The following is a 15,078-nucleotide window of genomic DNA, read 5'->3' on the forward strand; positions in this document are numbered from 1 at the left end:
TGCATGGTTTCTGCTGAGAAATCAGAGCTTATTCTTACTGGTTGTCCTTTGTAGGTAACTTTTTGTTTTTCCTGTGCTGCTTTCAGGATTCTTTCTTTGTCTTTGGTTTTGATGAGTTTGATGATGATACACTTGGTGATTTTCTTTTGGGGTCTATCTTGTTTGGTGTTCATTGGACTTCCTCAATGGATATAGTCTCATCTTTTATCATATCAGGGAAGTTCTCCTCCAACAGATCTTGGACAATTTTCCCAGCGGTTTTATTTTTCTCTTCCTGTTCTGGAATTCCAGTGATTATTAAGTTATTCCTTTTGATGGTATCCCACATGATCCTTAGGCTTTCTTTATTTTGTTTTGATCTTTTTTCTGATTGATCCCTTTCCAAAGAAGTATCCAGGTATTTGTCTTCAATCTCATTAATTTTGTCTTCCATTGCATTGATTCTACTCCTTTGCCCTTTCAATGTGTTATCTATTTCTGACAATTTAGTATTAATCTTCTGCATTTCTATCTGTAGATTTTGAATCATTTCTAGTTTTTCATTTATTTTGTCGTTTCGTTCTTGTATTTTCTTCCAAAATTCTTTTAGGGATTTGTCTATGTTTTCCTTGATCTGTCTCTCAGTGCTATGAAGATACCTAATTATAATTCTTTGGAGTTCCAGTGCTGTTTCTTCCTCAGAGATGTGTTCTGGGTCTGTATCCTGCTCCCTTGTTTCTATCACTTTATCTTGCTTCTTTGTTCAGACTGTAAATGGTCTGGTGTCTCCAAGACATTGTGACGTTGTTGTATTTATATCTCTGTTAATTGTTTGTGAAGAGCAGCTAAGGGTGAGTCAGGCTCTTCTTGCTGGTTGTTTATCAAGGCCTGTTGGTGAAGACGGAGGTGGTGACTCTCACTCAGTAAGTGAAGCTTTGTTGTAGTCCATGCATCCGCGATGTCTTTGTGGTTCCCAGCAAGCAGAGCCTGTTCTTAAGTCCCTGGAACCTGGGAGAATGCTGTCGCTTTAAATATCCAAAAAGGTCAATCCGCTTGTAATTATTCAAAATGGCTGCATCCTCCAGACAGGCAAAAGTCCACAGCTCAGCTCACCTTCCTCTTCTCTGCTTCCCCTTGTATTCCCCAGCCACCAGAGCAGTCCTCCATGCAGTCCCTGGCTACCAGGGCTGATTTTTAGGTTAATTCTTAGGTCCTGCTACCACTCGGCAATATCCAAGGTGTTTGTGCCATCAGGATCGCTGCTAGACCACAGCTCCATATGTATCCTTTCTTGGTATTTTCATGCAAATTCTTCTGCTAGTTGGGGTTTAGTCCACTTCTATATCCTTCCCTTCAAAGCTCAGGGGTCCAGGATTATCTTCAGTATCTGTGTTAACTGGTTCCCCTTTTCTTTGTTGAAGAGGGTCTGTGCAGTCTTTCTGCCTATTCCGCCATCTTACTGGAACTCTCCATTCTAATTCTTGATCCTTTGTTACATTGCTTTTTTTTTAACACTCCCCCCCTCCCCCGAAGTTTTAACATTCTTCTGTGCCTCTTACCTTAAATTTCACATTGATCAGCTTTGGGGTATATATTTTTTTACTTCGCATATTTTAGCCTGGCATTCACCAGGCACTTTTAATGAGGAGGTCAGTGTCTTTCCATTACAGGAAATTTACTTGTTTTATTTCTTTTATAACTTTGTTCTCTCTGTTTTTAAGGCTCACCCATGTTGTAGCATGAATCATTAATTCAATCTTTGTAAAATTTTATTGTGGTGGAATATATATATTTCAATCACTCTAGTATGTATAATTCCGTCTCATTAGGTTCACTGTGTTTTACAACCATCCCCACTGTACATTTCCAAATACTTTTAGCACCCTCTGAACAAGAATCCAGGAGCTCTGGTGGCATAGTGCCTAAGGCATATGACTGCTAACCAGAAAGGGCGGTTCAAACCCACCAGCCACTCCTTGGAAGGAAGACTGGGCAATGTACTTCTGTAGAAATACTGCCTCGGAAACCCAAGGATGTGTCGCTATGAGTCAGAACCGACTCGATGGCAGTGAGTTTGGTTTTGGTTTTGGTTAACAGAAATTCAGTACCCTGTAAGCAATAACTCTCCATTTCCCTTTCCTATTCACCTTTGTTAACCACTAATAAATTTTGGTCTCTATGTACTTGCCTAAGGAGCTCTGCTGGCACAGTGGTTAAGGCATTAGGCTGCTAACCAAAAGATCAGTGTTTCTAACCCACCAGCCACTCTGCAGGACAAAGATGAGGCAGTCTGCTTCTATAAACATTTGTAGCCTTGGAAACCCTATGGGGCAGTTCTCCTCTGTCCAGCAGGGTCACTGTGAGTTGGAGTCAATTCGATGGCAGTGGATTTTGTTTCTTTTCGGTATGCACTTGCCTCTTCTAGATATTTTATATAAATGAGATCACATATATGTCCTTTTTTATCTTACTTACTTCACTCACCATGTTTTCAAGAGTCATCCAAGTTGTAGCACACGCATCAGAATTTCATTTTTCTTTGTTGTTACTTGCTATCAAGTTGATTCCAACTTATGGTGACCCCATGTGTTAAAGAGTAGAACTGCTCCATAGGGTTTTCTTAAATATAATCCTAATGGAAGCAGATCACTGAAAGCAGTCTTTTCTTCCATGGTACCATTGGATGGGTTCAAACCACCAACCTTTAGGTTAATAGATCAGCACAAGCTATTTGTGCCACCTAGGGACCTTCATTGTTCTTTATGACTGAGTAATATTCCACTGTATGTATATACCATAATTTGTTTATTCATTTAGCTGTTAATAGATATTTGAGTTTTTACTTTTAGACTGCTATGAATAATGCTACAATGAATATTCATATGCAAGATTTATGTGAATATATGTTTTCATTTCTCTTGGATATATACTTAGTTGAGAAATTTCTAGGTCACAGGGTTGAAACTCGTGTTCAAACTTTTTTTTTTTTTTTTTTTAATTTTTGTGTTTTAACTTTTTGAGGACCTGCCAAACTGTCTTTCAAAATGACTGTATCATTTTATATTCCCACCAGCAGTGTAGGAGGGTTCCAATTTCTCCACATCCTTCTCAACACTTGTTTATTATCTGTCTTTTTGATTATAGCCATCCTAGGGAGCTCTGGTAGCATAGTGCCTAAGGCATTTGACTGCTAACCAGAGGGCTGGTGGTTCAAACCCACCAGCCACTCCTCGGAAGGAAGGTTGGGCAATCTACTTCCATGGTGATACTGCCTTGGAAACACAAAGAAGGATCGCTATGAGTTGGGTCCGACTCAACGGCACATAACAACGACAATGACAACGACAGTGGGTGTGAAGTGGTATCTCATGATGACTTTGATTTTCATTTACCTGATGATGTTGAGCGTATTTTCATGTGTTTATTGGCTATTTGTTTATCTTCTTTGGAGAAATGCCTCTTCAAATCCTTTGTTCGTTTATTTATTTATTTATTTTTAACGCAGTTGTAAGAGTTTTTTTCTTTTGTATAATGATATAGATACAAGTCCCTTATCAGATAAATGATCTGTAAATATTTTCTCCCTTTCTGTGGGTTTTCTTTTCTCATGGTTACTAGTGTCTTTTGAAGCACCAGAGATTTTCATTTTGATAATGTCCAGTTTATCTCTTTTTTTTCTTTTGTTTTTTGTGTCATCTGTCCATATTGAAGAATGACTGGGAGCTCTGTGGGCACAAACAGGATTTGTCACTTCCTTGGCATCATGTTAAGGTGATTGAGGTTGGGAGCCAGCTCTTTCATTGGAAAAACCATTAAATGTCAGTATGTTTACTGGATTTTATTTTTCCTGGAATGGTTCAGTTTTTCCAGAGAAAAGACTCCTTTAATTTTCCTCCTAGAAGAGGAATGTACTTAGGGCAGGGCTAGGGGAGTCAACCATTTCTTATGCAAGTTCTCACTCAATTTATAACCTTATCTCTTTCCCCTCTTTCTGATATGCCCGGTGTCCCTGAGACCTGAGCCCTTCACATTTAATTTCTGAAGATAGTTATCCTTTGATCTCTTATGGGTGGGGGACAGGGGACTGGAGGCCCTGAATACCCCATGTGTATATTTTGAGTCAGTTCCTTGTGTTACACCCTGTGCTTCCCCAACTCCATGCACTGGGATCTCCATCCCTGTGCCACTCAGAGCGTCTTTAAAGAGTCGATCAGCTCACTTCTTACCATCCTCTGAGGGTACTTCTAGTTTGTAGCTCCTTCTCTTTCTTTACCTCACAGAATCTGTTCCAATCCTGGTCAACCTCAGCCTTCTGTCTCCTAAAATTGTTGTAGTCTTTGGGGTTTGTTTTGTTTTTTTTTTTTGGTATGTTTATTTGTTTTAAATATCTTATTTTTTTTATTGTTGAGATTATACACAGCAAAACTTAGCACCAATTTAACATTTTCTGCATGTACGATTCAGTGACATTGATTACATTCCTCAAGTTGTATAGCCATTCTCACTGTTGAACTCTTTTGTTAGTTTTGTCTCTTCTTTGTTCTCTTTGTCTTTGCAGGACAAAATATTTTAAAAAGTTCTTTGCTGTCATTCTAGTTGGGTCTCTGGAAGGGGAAAAATAAACCCGTGTGGTCAGTCTCTTGTTTAACCAGACATCTAGGAAAATGGATGTTAACTTGAGTGTCAGCACCAGTGGATTGGTAGTCATTGTTTGGAGTGCTAGATTGAGAAGGATTCAGAGGGGAAGAGTACCAGATTGCTTGGTAATGTCTGCCACAGTTGCAGCATAAGGAGAATAGTGGCACATTCACTATATATTTGCCATCCCTCTCTTTAGGTAGGGAGCTCTGGTGGTGTAGTGACCTAAGACACTTGACCACTAACCAGAAGGCTGGTGGTTCAAACCCACCAGCCACTTCTAGGAAGTTGGGTAATCTACTTCCATAGTGATACTGCCTTGGAAACCCAAGGAGGGGTTGCTGTGAGTCAGAGATGACTCAATGGGACATAACAACAACAACTCTTTAGGTAATGAGGAGTCATTAAAGGTTTTTAAACAGAATGTGACATGGCCAGAGTTGGGCTTAGTTGGATAAATCAGCCATCCAGACTGGCTAAGGCATCAACTGGAAGCAACTAGGAGACTGCTATAATGTAGGCCATGCAAGAGACCTCAACCTCTTTAGGACATCAGCAAAAAAAGTTTGCTTTGGGATGTGGTGTGCGAAGCAAGAGGCCATTCTACTTTTTTTTCCAGAAAGGCCTTAAACTTCTCACTTCCTTTTTTCCCCTCTCCACTCTTCCTTCTAGCCCTGGACATGGGAATTGGAAGCAAGAGGCTTTGCTGTGGGCAACGAATTGCCATGGTCACTGTGTAGGCAGTAAGAGCAACTCTGTTCCTGCGGTGTCTGCAGAGGCTCATGGCCTCTCCTTTAGTGGGGCACTGTGGGGAAGCTCACACTTTCTCTTCAGCACCCTTCCCCTCTCCCCAACAACACACAGAAGCCTAACTTATTCAGGCTTAAGCAGCCCTGGGAGGAAGAAGCTTTGGAGAAGTGATTTATGACTTTTCCAGCACTGACTCAGACACCCTGAGGGCACTATTTTGGATCAAAGGGAGATCTCATTGGTTGTAACAGGAGGTGCCTCCCTGAGTGGCAGAAGCAGTTTGGGCTGCAGTTTGGGCTGCACTGGTGATCTAAAGTGATGCTGGAGAGGAAAGACCTGGCAATCTGCTTCCATAGAGATTACAGCCAAGAAAATGCTATATATCAGTTCTACTCTATAACACATTGAGTCAACATGAGTTGAAATCAGCTCTATAGCAATGGATTGGGTTTGGGTTTTTTGCCCTGGGAGGGGGTATTTGGCATATTCGCACCACTTTTCGTTGGTTCCTGCCTTCTTTTAGCTGAGATAATGGTCTCTTCCAGACAAGGACTATCCTAACCTCCTATCTCACAAATGGGGAAAACTGAGGCAGGCCTAGCTTTGAGATGCCCACTAAGGATGAGATTTTTTTCCTGTGATCATTCCTGTTATACACACATTATAAACAATTGAAAGCCTCATTCTGAAGAGGGGAAACTAAGGCACAGAGAGATTAAATAGTTGGCTATAGGCCACCCAGTTCATAGTAGTTGAACCAGTTGAACCATAGAATTCAGACCCAGGCCCCAGACTATGGTCAGAACCATTATACTAAATCATTTTACCTCACAAAGTACGTTGGGCACCCTCTGCACAGGGTGCTGGTGCACTGCTCCTGTTGGAAAAGTCTTCTGGACTATCTGAAAAAGGCCCTCCGGTCTCCTGATGAATAGTTGACAGTGTTAGCCTGGAGAGATTGGACTGGATTCTGACTGTGGAGTCCATTTAGGTAGTTGGGCTTCTTGGGTGTTCTAGACCTCAGACTTCTCTTCTAGAAAATGAGGAGAGTCGCCCTGCCTGGAGATTAAGGTTGGCAATAGGAAGAATTATTTGTCCTTCTCCCTCCTTGCTCATGGCTGTGTCCCCTTCCTCTGACTCTTTGGAGCATTTGGAGGTGGATTGGTGGAGGTAGAAGGGAAGGTAGTAACCATCCATGCTGAGGAGGATTAGGCCAGTGGCATGCGGCCTGCATGTGGCCCACTGGACTTTGTGTTCCGGCTGTGTGCTGTGCATGCCAGGCCTGTGCGTGTGGACCCAGCAAGGGGCCCTGTGTTCAGGAGCTTGTATTGTAGGGGAAGAATCCAGAGTGGATCTCAGGTTCCTGGGCCAATACCATGATACAGGGGGCAGTGTTGGGCTACAGGTGAAGCCCTCACTGTGTGGCCTGGGAGAACAAGGTTTTACTGCCTAAGAGCCATGAGCCAGAGCACATAACAAGCAGTTTGCTCTGAGGGCCTGCACAAGGTTGTGTCTCTAGGACCCTGGTGTGTGTGTGTGTTAAACTGGCAGTGAAAGGAGGCTCTGCCTCTGCCCTTAGAAGATGCCAGAGGCCTGGGCAGAGTGACCGTGGGTGAAATCAGAGCTGGGAGAATATCAGGGACCAGGGCCCCTTGGCCATCATCTCCTTATGGGCAGGGAGGGGCAGAGGCACTAGAAATGCAAACCAGTGAGGTGGTGAAAATAGATGTTCACGTTTGCACATGAGGAGGTTCAAGTCAGTCATAGGGTCCCTCCCAGGCAGCATTGGCCCAACCCCTACCCCCTAGCTTCTAAAAGCTCTCTGCCTGCTCCCTGGTCTGGTCACTCCTTCCCTGCCATCAGCTCCTATGAAGTGGCCACACAAAGTTAGGAAGGAAAACTGCTGGGTAAGGAAACAGTGCCACCTCTCCCCAAACCTGCCTTTCTCTTCCTGCCTGCCTGCTTCTAGGCCTAGACACTGTGTGCTGGAGGGTTGATCAGAACCTTCTTAGAGTGGGAGAAGGGTTGTGATGTCCCACTGAAAGTCATCACTTCAATTGATGTGATTGTGGCAGTACGTCAGAACCTCATGGCTCTCAGAACACACCATGTCCAGCTGGGAATGGCATCTGTCTACAGGAGTGATTGAGTTTGTTGATGCTGTACTCCATGTGATGAGTACTGAGTGTCTGCAGTGGGGGTCTGAGAGGCCAAAGCCCCTTGCTCCTTGCCCAGCATATCCTGAGAACATTAGAGGGAGAGGAAGACTCTTGGACGCTGAAGGCCATTAACATCAGTCAGCATGTTGGGAATGCTGGGTGGAGCCTGGGCTGGAGCAATGGCAGGAGAAGAGTGCCCCCAGACCTTCCTTCCAGCCTGCTATTCCCTTCTAGGTCCTGACATTTCTTCTAGGCACATACCAGCACATGACAATGAATCTGAGCCCCTCCAGGCCCCCACACTCGTCTGCGGCTGTCTCAGCTCATCTGTCAGTCACCCGATCTCCCACACCTGTTCCAGGCACAGCCTGTGAGCTGCCCACCCGCACGCACAGCTATGAATAGTGTAGAGGGAGGGGAGCATGGGGGCATTCAGAGGGCAGGAGGGCAGGTGGGGGGACCTCTTAGGGTAATAGAAGGGACAGCTTGCCTCTTAGGCTAAGAAAGGAGAGAAGCAAAGCTTGTTTTGGGGGAGGGTACTTAAAGACAGGGAAATATAAGGGGGACAAGAAATGCCTGAAGTTTAGCTGCAGGACAGGGTGTGGGGTTGTCAAGAATTGGGCTTGAAGACAAGATGCGATGTTCTGGGGTGTTTATGTCACTGGCTGGTATCTCCTGGGTCTTCAGTGTAACTACCAGGCAGGTTCTGGGCTCGACTTTGGACCCTCACTTGTGGAATCTTTCGCTCTCCTAGACCACCAGCTCATTTATGCCAATTGATCCCCACAATTATAAATTCCTTGAGAGCAGAGAAAGTGCCTCAACCTCCTTGAACTCTCCCTGCCTCTAGCAGCGTTGGGCTGGGACTGGATAAGTGTGTGACTGAGTGACTAGAAGGGCTGAGTGAGTGGGAAGTGATGATAATAACTGAGAGTGTATTTGAGATGAAATAGAGTTGAGGTACCCAGCACTCCCAGAGTAAGTGGGAGATTGTAGATTTCTCCTCTTTTCTGCCTCTACCTCTTTGTGACCAAGAGGCCTCTCTTGTCTCACCCAGCACCACCCAGAGATGAGAGATTGAACAGCAACATGGAAACTGTATTGAAGACCTACCCTGTACTGGGCATTGCCAAAACCCTGGGGATACAGGATGAACACAGCATAGTTCTTACCTCCAAGAAGCATACTGGAAGGGGGCAAGGACGTCTGAACAGATAATCACAGCACAGAGTGATGACGGGTCATGGGGGTCTGGGGACAGGGGAAGCACCCACCACCTATGTCATTGGGGAAGGCCAGGGAGGTGTTTGCACCAGTTCTTCCGAAGCCTGGAGCATGACTTTCTTTTAGGTGCTACATGAATAAACATTTTTTTCTTTAATAGTTATGTCATTGTTTTCATATATATTAGAAAAAGTGTAATCCTCGACTTCATGCCTGTATCTCTTAGAATAGAGTTAAGGGAATAAGAAAGAGTTGACTTAAAGGTGCATAGTGAGACACGTGCAAATGATGGAGCTTTAAATCATGAAATCCTGAGTGGATAAAGCCCAAGAGTCATCACCATTTTATGCCCTGGCCTCTCACCTCTTGATGCCTCCTGTTCAGGGGCTGGCCTTCCCAGGGAGCAGGGCTTTCTGCCAGCCTTTTTTTTGGGTAAGATCCAGCTCTCTGCCCTGTGCTTTTAGCTGCAGCATATCCTGAGCACATAAACTGTCCCCCAGCCCCTTTTTAGGGAACAGTCTTTCTGACAAACATGGTCTCCGAGGAGAAGCACGTGATTTGGTAAAGAAAGCCCAGGATCTGGTCCCAGTTTACCTTGTATTTAACAGGAAGACCTTGGGCCAGTCACCAAAAACCCATGCTACTTGCCCTCGAGTCAGCTTCAACTCACGGCAACCCCACATGTGTCAGAACAGAACTGTGTTCCATACGGTTTTCAATGGCTGATTGTTTTTGGAAGTAGATCAGTAGGCTCTTTTTCTGAGGTGCCTCTGGGTGGAGAAAAATTTCCAACTTAACAAATTAGCAGCCTTAACAGTTAAACCTTAACTGTTTGTACCATCCAGCCACCCCTGGGCTAGTCACAAGCTTGGTTAATTCCCAGGCTCCCCCCCCCCCTTTTTTTTTTTACTTTCCTTCTTAATGGCCTCATTAAAGCCAATCCAGAGCATATTAGAATGTGCCATTCTGTTTCAACACGGAAACTGCTTTTTTAATTCTTCATCATAAAAGTAGTGTACTTTTATTCTGTTCTATACCCTGCTTTTTTCAAATATAGTATATTATAATCATTCCACAATAGAAAATAAAAGTCCTTCTCAACATTTTTATGGCTACATAATATTCTATTTTGCTGTAAAACAATGAACATCCCCCTGCCAGTATGGAGAACGTTTTGCTCTCTCCTGGAAAAATGACTAAGCTTCCCTAATGACCAATAACAGAACTGCCTGGTGCCTGACACAGAATAGTGCCAAAACCTTCCTGGGCTTCTGGAATCCCCTTATCTTTGTGCAGAAGAGTCCTTGGTGTCAGAATATATTTAGTAAGTCTGAGTTCCCACTGTATTTATAGGGCTGCCCTCTGGTCTCTGGGTGGCACAAAAGTTTAACTAGTTAACAACTAACCGAAAGGTTGGTGGTTCAAACCCACTCAGAGGAGCCTGAGAAGACAGGCCTGGTGATCTGCACACATACGTTCTCCATGAGTCAGAACTGACTTGATGGCAACTAACAATAACAATGCTGGTTCAGCTTGGCAGTGATTTGGGGACTAGTTGTGTGGGTGGGAGGAGAGGCTTAGCCCGAAGAATAAGCCTTTTGTAGTATGTCTGTGCATTTCCACTGAGTCTTAAGTTGCTCTGTTAGCATCTCTGACTCAGATGGGGTAATTGTATGTGGGGCCTTAGTCCTAGGGGTGGAGATCCTAAGGCTTTGTGGTAGTTCAGTTTGTGTGTCAACTTGGCTGGGCCTGGTTGAGTGGCTGGGCAGCTAGATACAGTATTCCCCAGCTGGATGAGACTGGTAATCAACTCCATGGTGGAATCTACTGTGAGTAGCCAAGTAGCTGCCTTAGGAAATGTGGTCTGCTTCGTGTATATAAGCAGAAGCCTTGGGGAATGGTTTCTATGGCACGCTTGGACCCTGCATGGAGCTGTGTGTCATTGTTCAGCAGCCTGCCATGCTCTGCCGACCTGGGGACTTACAATAGACTCAAATTAATGGCCTGCCGTGTGGTTTGGTAACATCGGGACTGTGCCTTTTTACTTGTCAACCTTGGGCTTGGCAGCCTCAGCAACCAGCAGCTGTCTGAGTGAAGATAAATCTCTAGCTTCAGTGGGCTGGGAGCCAGAGGCAGAGCTGAAGCCCAAGGCTGAGGGTCTTTCACCCAGCCCCTAGGGCTTGGCACTTTGAACTTGGACTTAAAGCCTCCAAATTGTAAGGATAAACTCCTGTTTGTTTAAGCATCCCATTTGTGGTATATTTCTTGTCAGAGCGGCACTAGGTAACCAGAACAGGCTTCAAAAGTACAACTCCTATCCAAGAGTCACCAAGGCACCTGCTTGTCACCTTCAGCATCTTTCTCCCTCTCCTCGGTAGGCACTCTGCTGGATTGAGATCAACATTGGAGTTGAAGCTTAAAGACCTAGGATTGGTCACTTATCAGCCTTGTGATCTTGAGCAAGGCCTAGTTAGAGAGCCTCACTGGTAGAATTTAGACAGTGGTTCCTGCCTTATCCTTCTCACAGGGAATGTATGAAATCACCACAGAGTATTATTCTACCTTTTCTAAGAGAAAAGTACTGAGTGTAAGATTCAGATCAACTCAGCATCCAGCATGCTGCCCTCTAGCTCTGCTTTCAGCATTAGAAGGAACAGAGGCATATTTAGGGTGTGGTGAGAAGCTCAGACAGAAGACTAGTGGGTGGGCCAGTGAAGGGCCTCATAAGCTAGGCCAGGGACCAGAAGTGTTACTGTGTGGCAAAGGGACTCAATGAGAGGGCACAGAGTGATGCAATCAGACTTTTGTGATAAGAACTCTCAGAGCTGTTAGAGAATGAACCAAAGGGAGACAAGACTCATGTTGGAGAGTTTGGTCTAGAGGCTGTTAGAGAGGTAAAAAGATCAAGGATATCTGGACTCAGCAATGTCATAGAGATGGGATGAGCAGCCAGTCCCCAGAAACGTTTCTAAATTGGCAGGATCTGTGGTAACCAGTTGGACCAGAGGATGAGAGAGGAGTCTGGATAATACCAGAGTCCCCAGCCTCCCTTTCTTTCCCCTCTGTCTGCCTGCCTTGGTGGCTTTATGTTTTCATGCTTTTTCACTATCAAAATTGACTGGAAAGGTTCTGATGAATTCATTCATAGTAAAGTAGAAATAAATGACTGATACAGGTTCAAATACTTGCCGTTTAAAGGAACAAAGTCCTCAGCAGGCAGGAATGGATGGGAGTGAAGGGCAAATGGAAATGGTAACCACAAGGAGGAAGTGGGAAGAGGGCTGTTACATTGTGGGGATTGCAATCAGTGTCACAAAATAAAACATGTATGAACAGTTGAATGGAAAAACAGCTTGCTCTGTAACCTTTCACTCCAATCACAGTTTAACAAATTAAACAAAAACCTAAATAAATAAATAAAAGAACAAAGTCTTAAATTATAAAACTTGAAGCACTAAAGATAACAGGTGTCTTGGCATCTGAGTGGGCAACGGTGGCTTGAAACTAATGCAGGTCTTAATGTTTTCTTTTTCCACTGATTGGGCAACACAACCAGTCTATCAGGCCTTGATGTGTGGGAGAAGTAGAAGCTTTCCAAGTTCTTTTTAGGCCCTCCTGGTTTCTTCCTAGCCCAAGACTGTGGACTAGGACCCAGAGGCCTGCTTGACTCCATCCCTCCCATGGGGCCTCTGTTGATGTATCTGACCACTTCCACTTTTCGTGTCTCCCTCCAGGCAGACCTCAACACCAACATCGAGGATGAAGGCAGCTCCTTCTATGGGGTCTCCAGCCAATACGAGAGTCCCGAGAACATGATCATCACCTGCTCCACCAAAGTCTGCTCTTTTGGCAAGCAGGTGGTGGAGAAAGTTGAGGTAGGTGGCCACCTGGTAGGTGAGGGGTGGGGGCTTGTGATGTTCTTTGCTAGAGCTCCTGTGAGGATAGGCCTGCTCAGAGGTGACCTTGCTGTGGCTTCCATCTGCTTTCAGGAAGAGTGGCCTCCAGTTGCCGGACCATCCATCAACCTCCTTGTTGCTCCTCTCTCCTGTTAGTGCTGTGTGCTTCACTCGGGTCCCCTTAGTCCACCACCTTGCCCAGTCTGCCAGAGCTATTAAACGTCCCAGGCCAAGAGTACCTCTGCTAAGCACCTCCTTACAGGCATCCCTAGTCCTCTTCCAGAGCAGAGATGCGGCACAAGCAGGGGCCTCAAGGGACTATCCAGCCCTTTCATTTCACAGTGGAGACCAAGAGAGAGGATAGCCTTCCCCAGGTCACGTGATTAGCCAATGGCAGAAGCAGGGCTAGCTAGAGCTCCTGGGTCTTTGTCCCCTGCTCTTTCAAACTCCAGCTTACTTTCTGTTCTACGAATGCTAAAGAGTGTTCATGTCCCTGATTTTTCATTTATGGGTACCCTGGAGATCTTGTAGTAATAACAGTTACAGAAAACCTGCTCCTAATCCTCCCTGGCCAAAGACAGTGCAAGGTTAGTTCAGAGGGCTGGGATTTGAATCCTAGCTCCCCTGCTTCTGGCTAATGTTTGGGGATCAAGGAGTGGAGCAGATAAAATTCTTCATTTAGCCCTAAACAGGTAACAGGTTATCCTTGTTGTTTATTGATGGAGACTCCTTCCTGCAGTTCTGTTTTACTGGCTCCACTGTGTAATAGGAGTGATAAGAAGATGAGACCAGAAGGCCTTCAACCAAAAACACCTCCACACTCTGAGAATCTGTGATCTTTTGCATTCCTGTAGATTTGTTAAATCAAACCTTTTTACTATTTCAGGGTCTTCTTCCCTATCCCTGCCTTTCCCCAAATTTGAATGAATTAATGAAGTCTTACTTTAATCATCTGTCAGTTTTTTATAATCCACCAATATTAGTTTCTGTCAAGTTGACTCAGACTCATAGCAACCCCATGTGTGTCAGAGTAGAACTGTGCTCCATAGGGTTGTCAATGGCTGATTTTTTTAGAAGTAGATCATCAGGCCTTTCTTCCAAGGCTCCTCTGGGTGAACTTGAACCACCAAACTTTTGGTTAGCAGCCGAGTGCATTAACCACCTCATGTCAAATACAACCGGATGCTGGGCTAGTACCAGGGAGGAAACCTTCCTCCATCCCAGTGGTTCTCAACCCTGACTGCATCTTAGAATCACCTGGGGAGCTTTTGAAACACAACAATGCCTGAACCCAGGCACATCAGTCAACTCGAAGTCTCTGGGCAAAAACAGTTTTTTAAAAAAACTTTCCCAGTTTATTTTATTTTCAGTTAAACTTTTTTAAAATTTTGAGGTAATCGTAGATTCACATGCAGTTGTAAGACATGATACAGTGAGATCTCATGTACCCTTCACTCAAGTTTCCCCCAGTGGTAACATCTTATATAGCTATAGTGCAAGGTCACAACCAGGAAACTGGCATTGATACAATCTACCTGTCTTATTCAGATTTCACCAGTTTTACATGTACGTGTGTATGTGTATGTGTGTGTAGGTATGTAGATTTGTGTAATTAACATCATAGACAATTAGATCACCACAAGATTCTCTGGTGCTGTGCTTTCCCCCATGTTATTTTAATGTGCTGTCAGGATCAAGAGCCACTACTATAGTTTCCCCATGGAGTTGGGCCTGGGCTGGAGGTGGTCAAAGAGATTCTAAGCCACTGCTGTCCCCTGGGTCTGCAGACAGAGTATGCCCGCTATGAGAATGGCCACTACTCCTACCGCATCCACCGGTCCCCGCTATGTGAGTACATGATCAACTTCATCCACAAGCTGAAGCACCTGCCTGAGAAGTACATGATGAATAGTGTGCTGGAGAATTTCACCATCCTGCAGGTATGTGAAGAGGGTCTGTAGGTAGAGGATGAGAGTTGACAAGTACCCCCTTATGGGACTTAAACTCTCATCTTTTTCTCACCCACAGGTGGTCACCAACAGAGACACGCAGGAGACCTTGCTGTGCATTGCCTATGTCTTTGAGGTGTCAGCCAGTGAGCACGGGGCTCAGCACCATATCTACCGGCTGGTGAAGGAATAGAGACTTGGGTGGTAGGGAGGGAGAGACGTGTGTGCAGGAAATGGGGACAAGGGGAGGGGACCTGCAGGGACAGCCTCCTGGAATGCCAAGAGAGTTGAGAGGAGAGGTCATGACTCTTCCTGCCGAGGAACAAACTGCTGAACCTGCAATGCCCCACCCCAAATAAACCCAACATGCTGTGTATTTTCAGAAGACCTGGTCTGGCTATATGAGCCTTGGGAGGGACTGGGGAAACATGTCGGATAGAAGGGTGGGGCCTTAGGGAGGCAGGCTGGATGTGATGCCCTGCC

General features: G+C 44.9%; 1 protein-coding gene across 1 annotated transcript in view; it reads left to right on the forward strand.

The window, feature by feature from the left end:
* Positions 1-14,788, forward strand: part of TEAD4 (TEA domain transcription factor 4) — an 83,995-nt gene extending 69,207 nt beyond the window's left edge. Inside the window, exons 9-11 of the mRNA XM_042780449.1 lie at positions 12,485-12,625; positions 14,434-14,586; positions 14,675-14,788. Coding sequence (XP_042636383.1) covers positions 12,485-12,625; positions 14,434-14,586; positions 14,675-14,788 — 408 coding nt within the window. The remainder of the gene's footprint in view (positions 1-12,484; positions 12,626-14,433; positions 14,587-14,674) is intronic.
* The last annotated feature ends 290 nt before the right edge of the window (positions 14,789-15,078 follow it).

This window comes from Orycteropus afer, unplaced genomic scaffold (assembly GCF_000298275.1).
Source record: "Orycteropus afer afer isolate SDZICR_OR568_19922 unplaced genomic scaffold, OryAfe1.0 scaffold00040, whole genome shotgun sequence".
NCBI lineage: Eukaryota > Metazoa > Chordata > Mammalia > Tubulidentata > Orycteropodidae > Orycteropus > Orycteropus afer.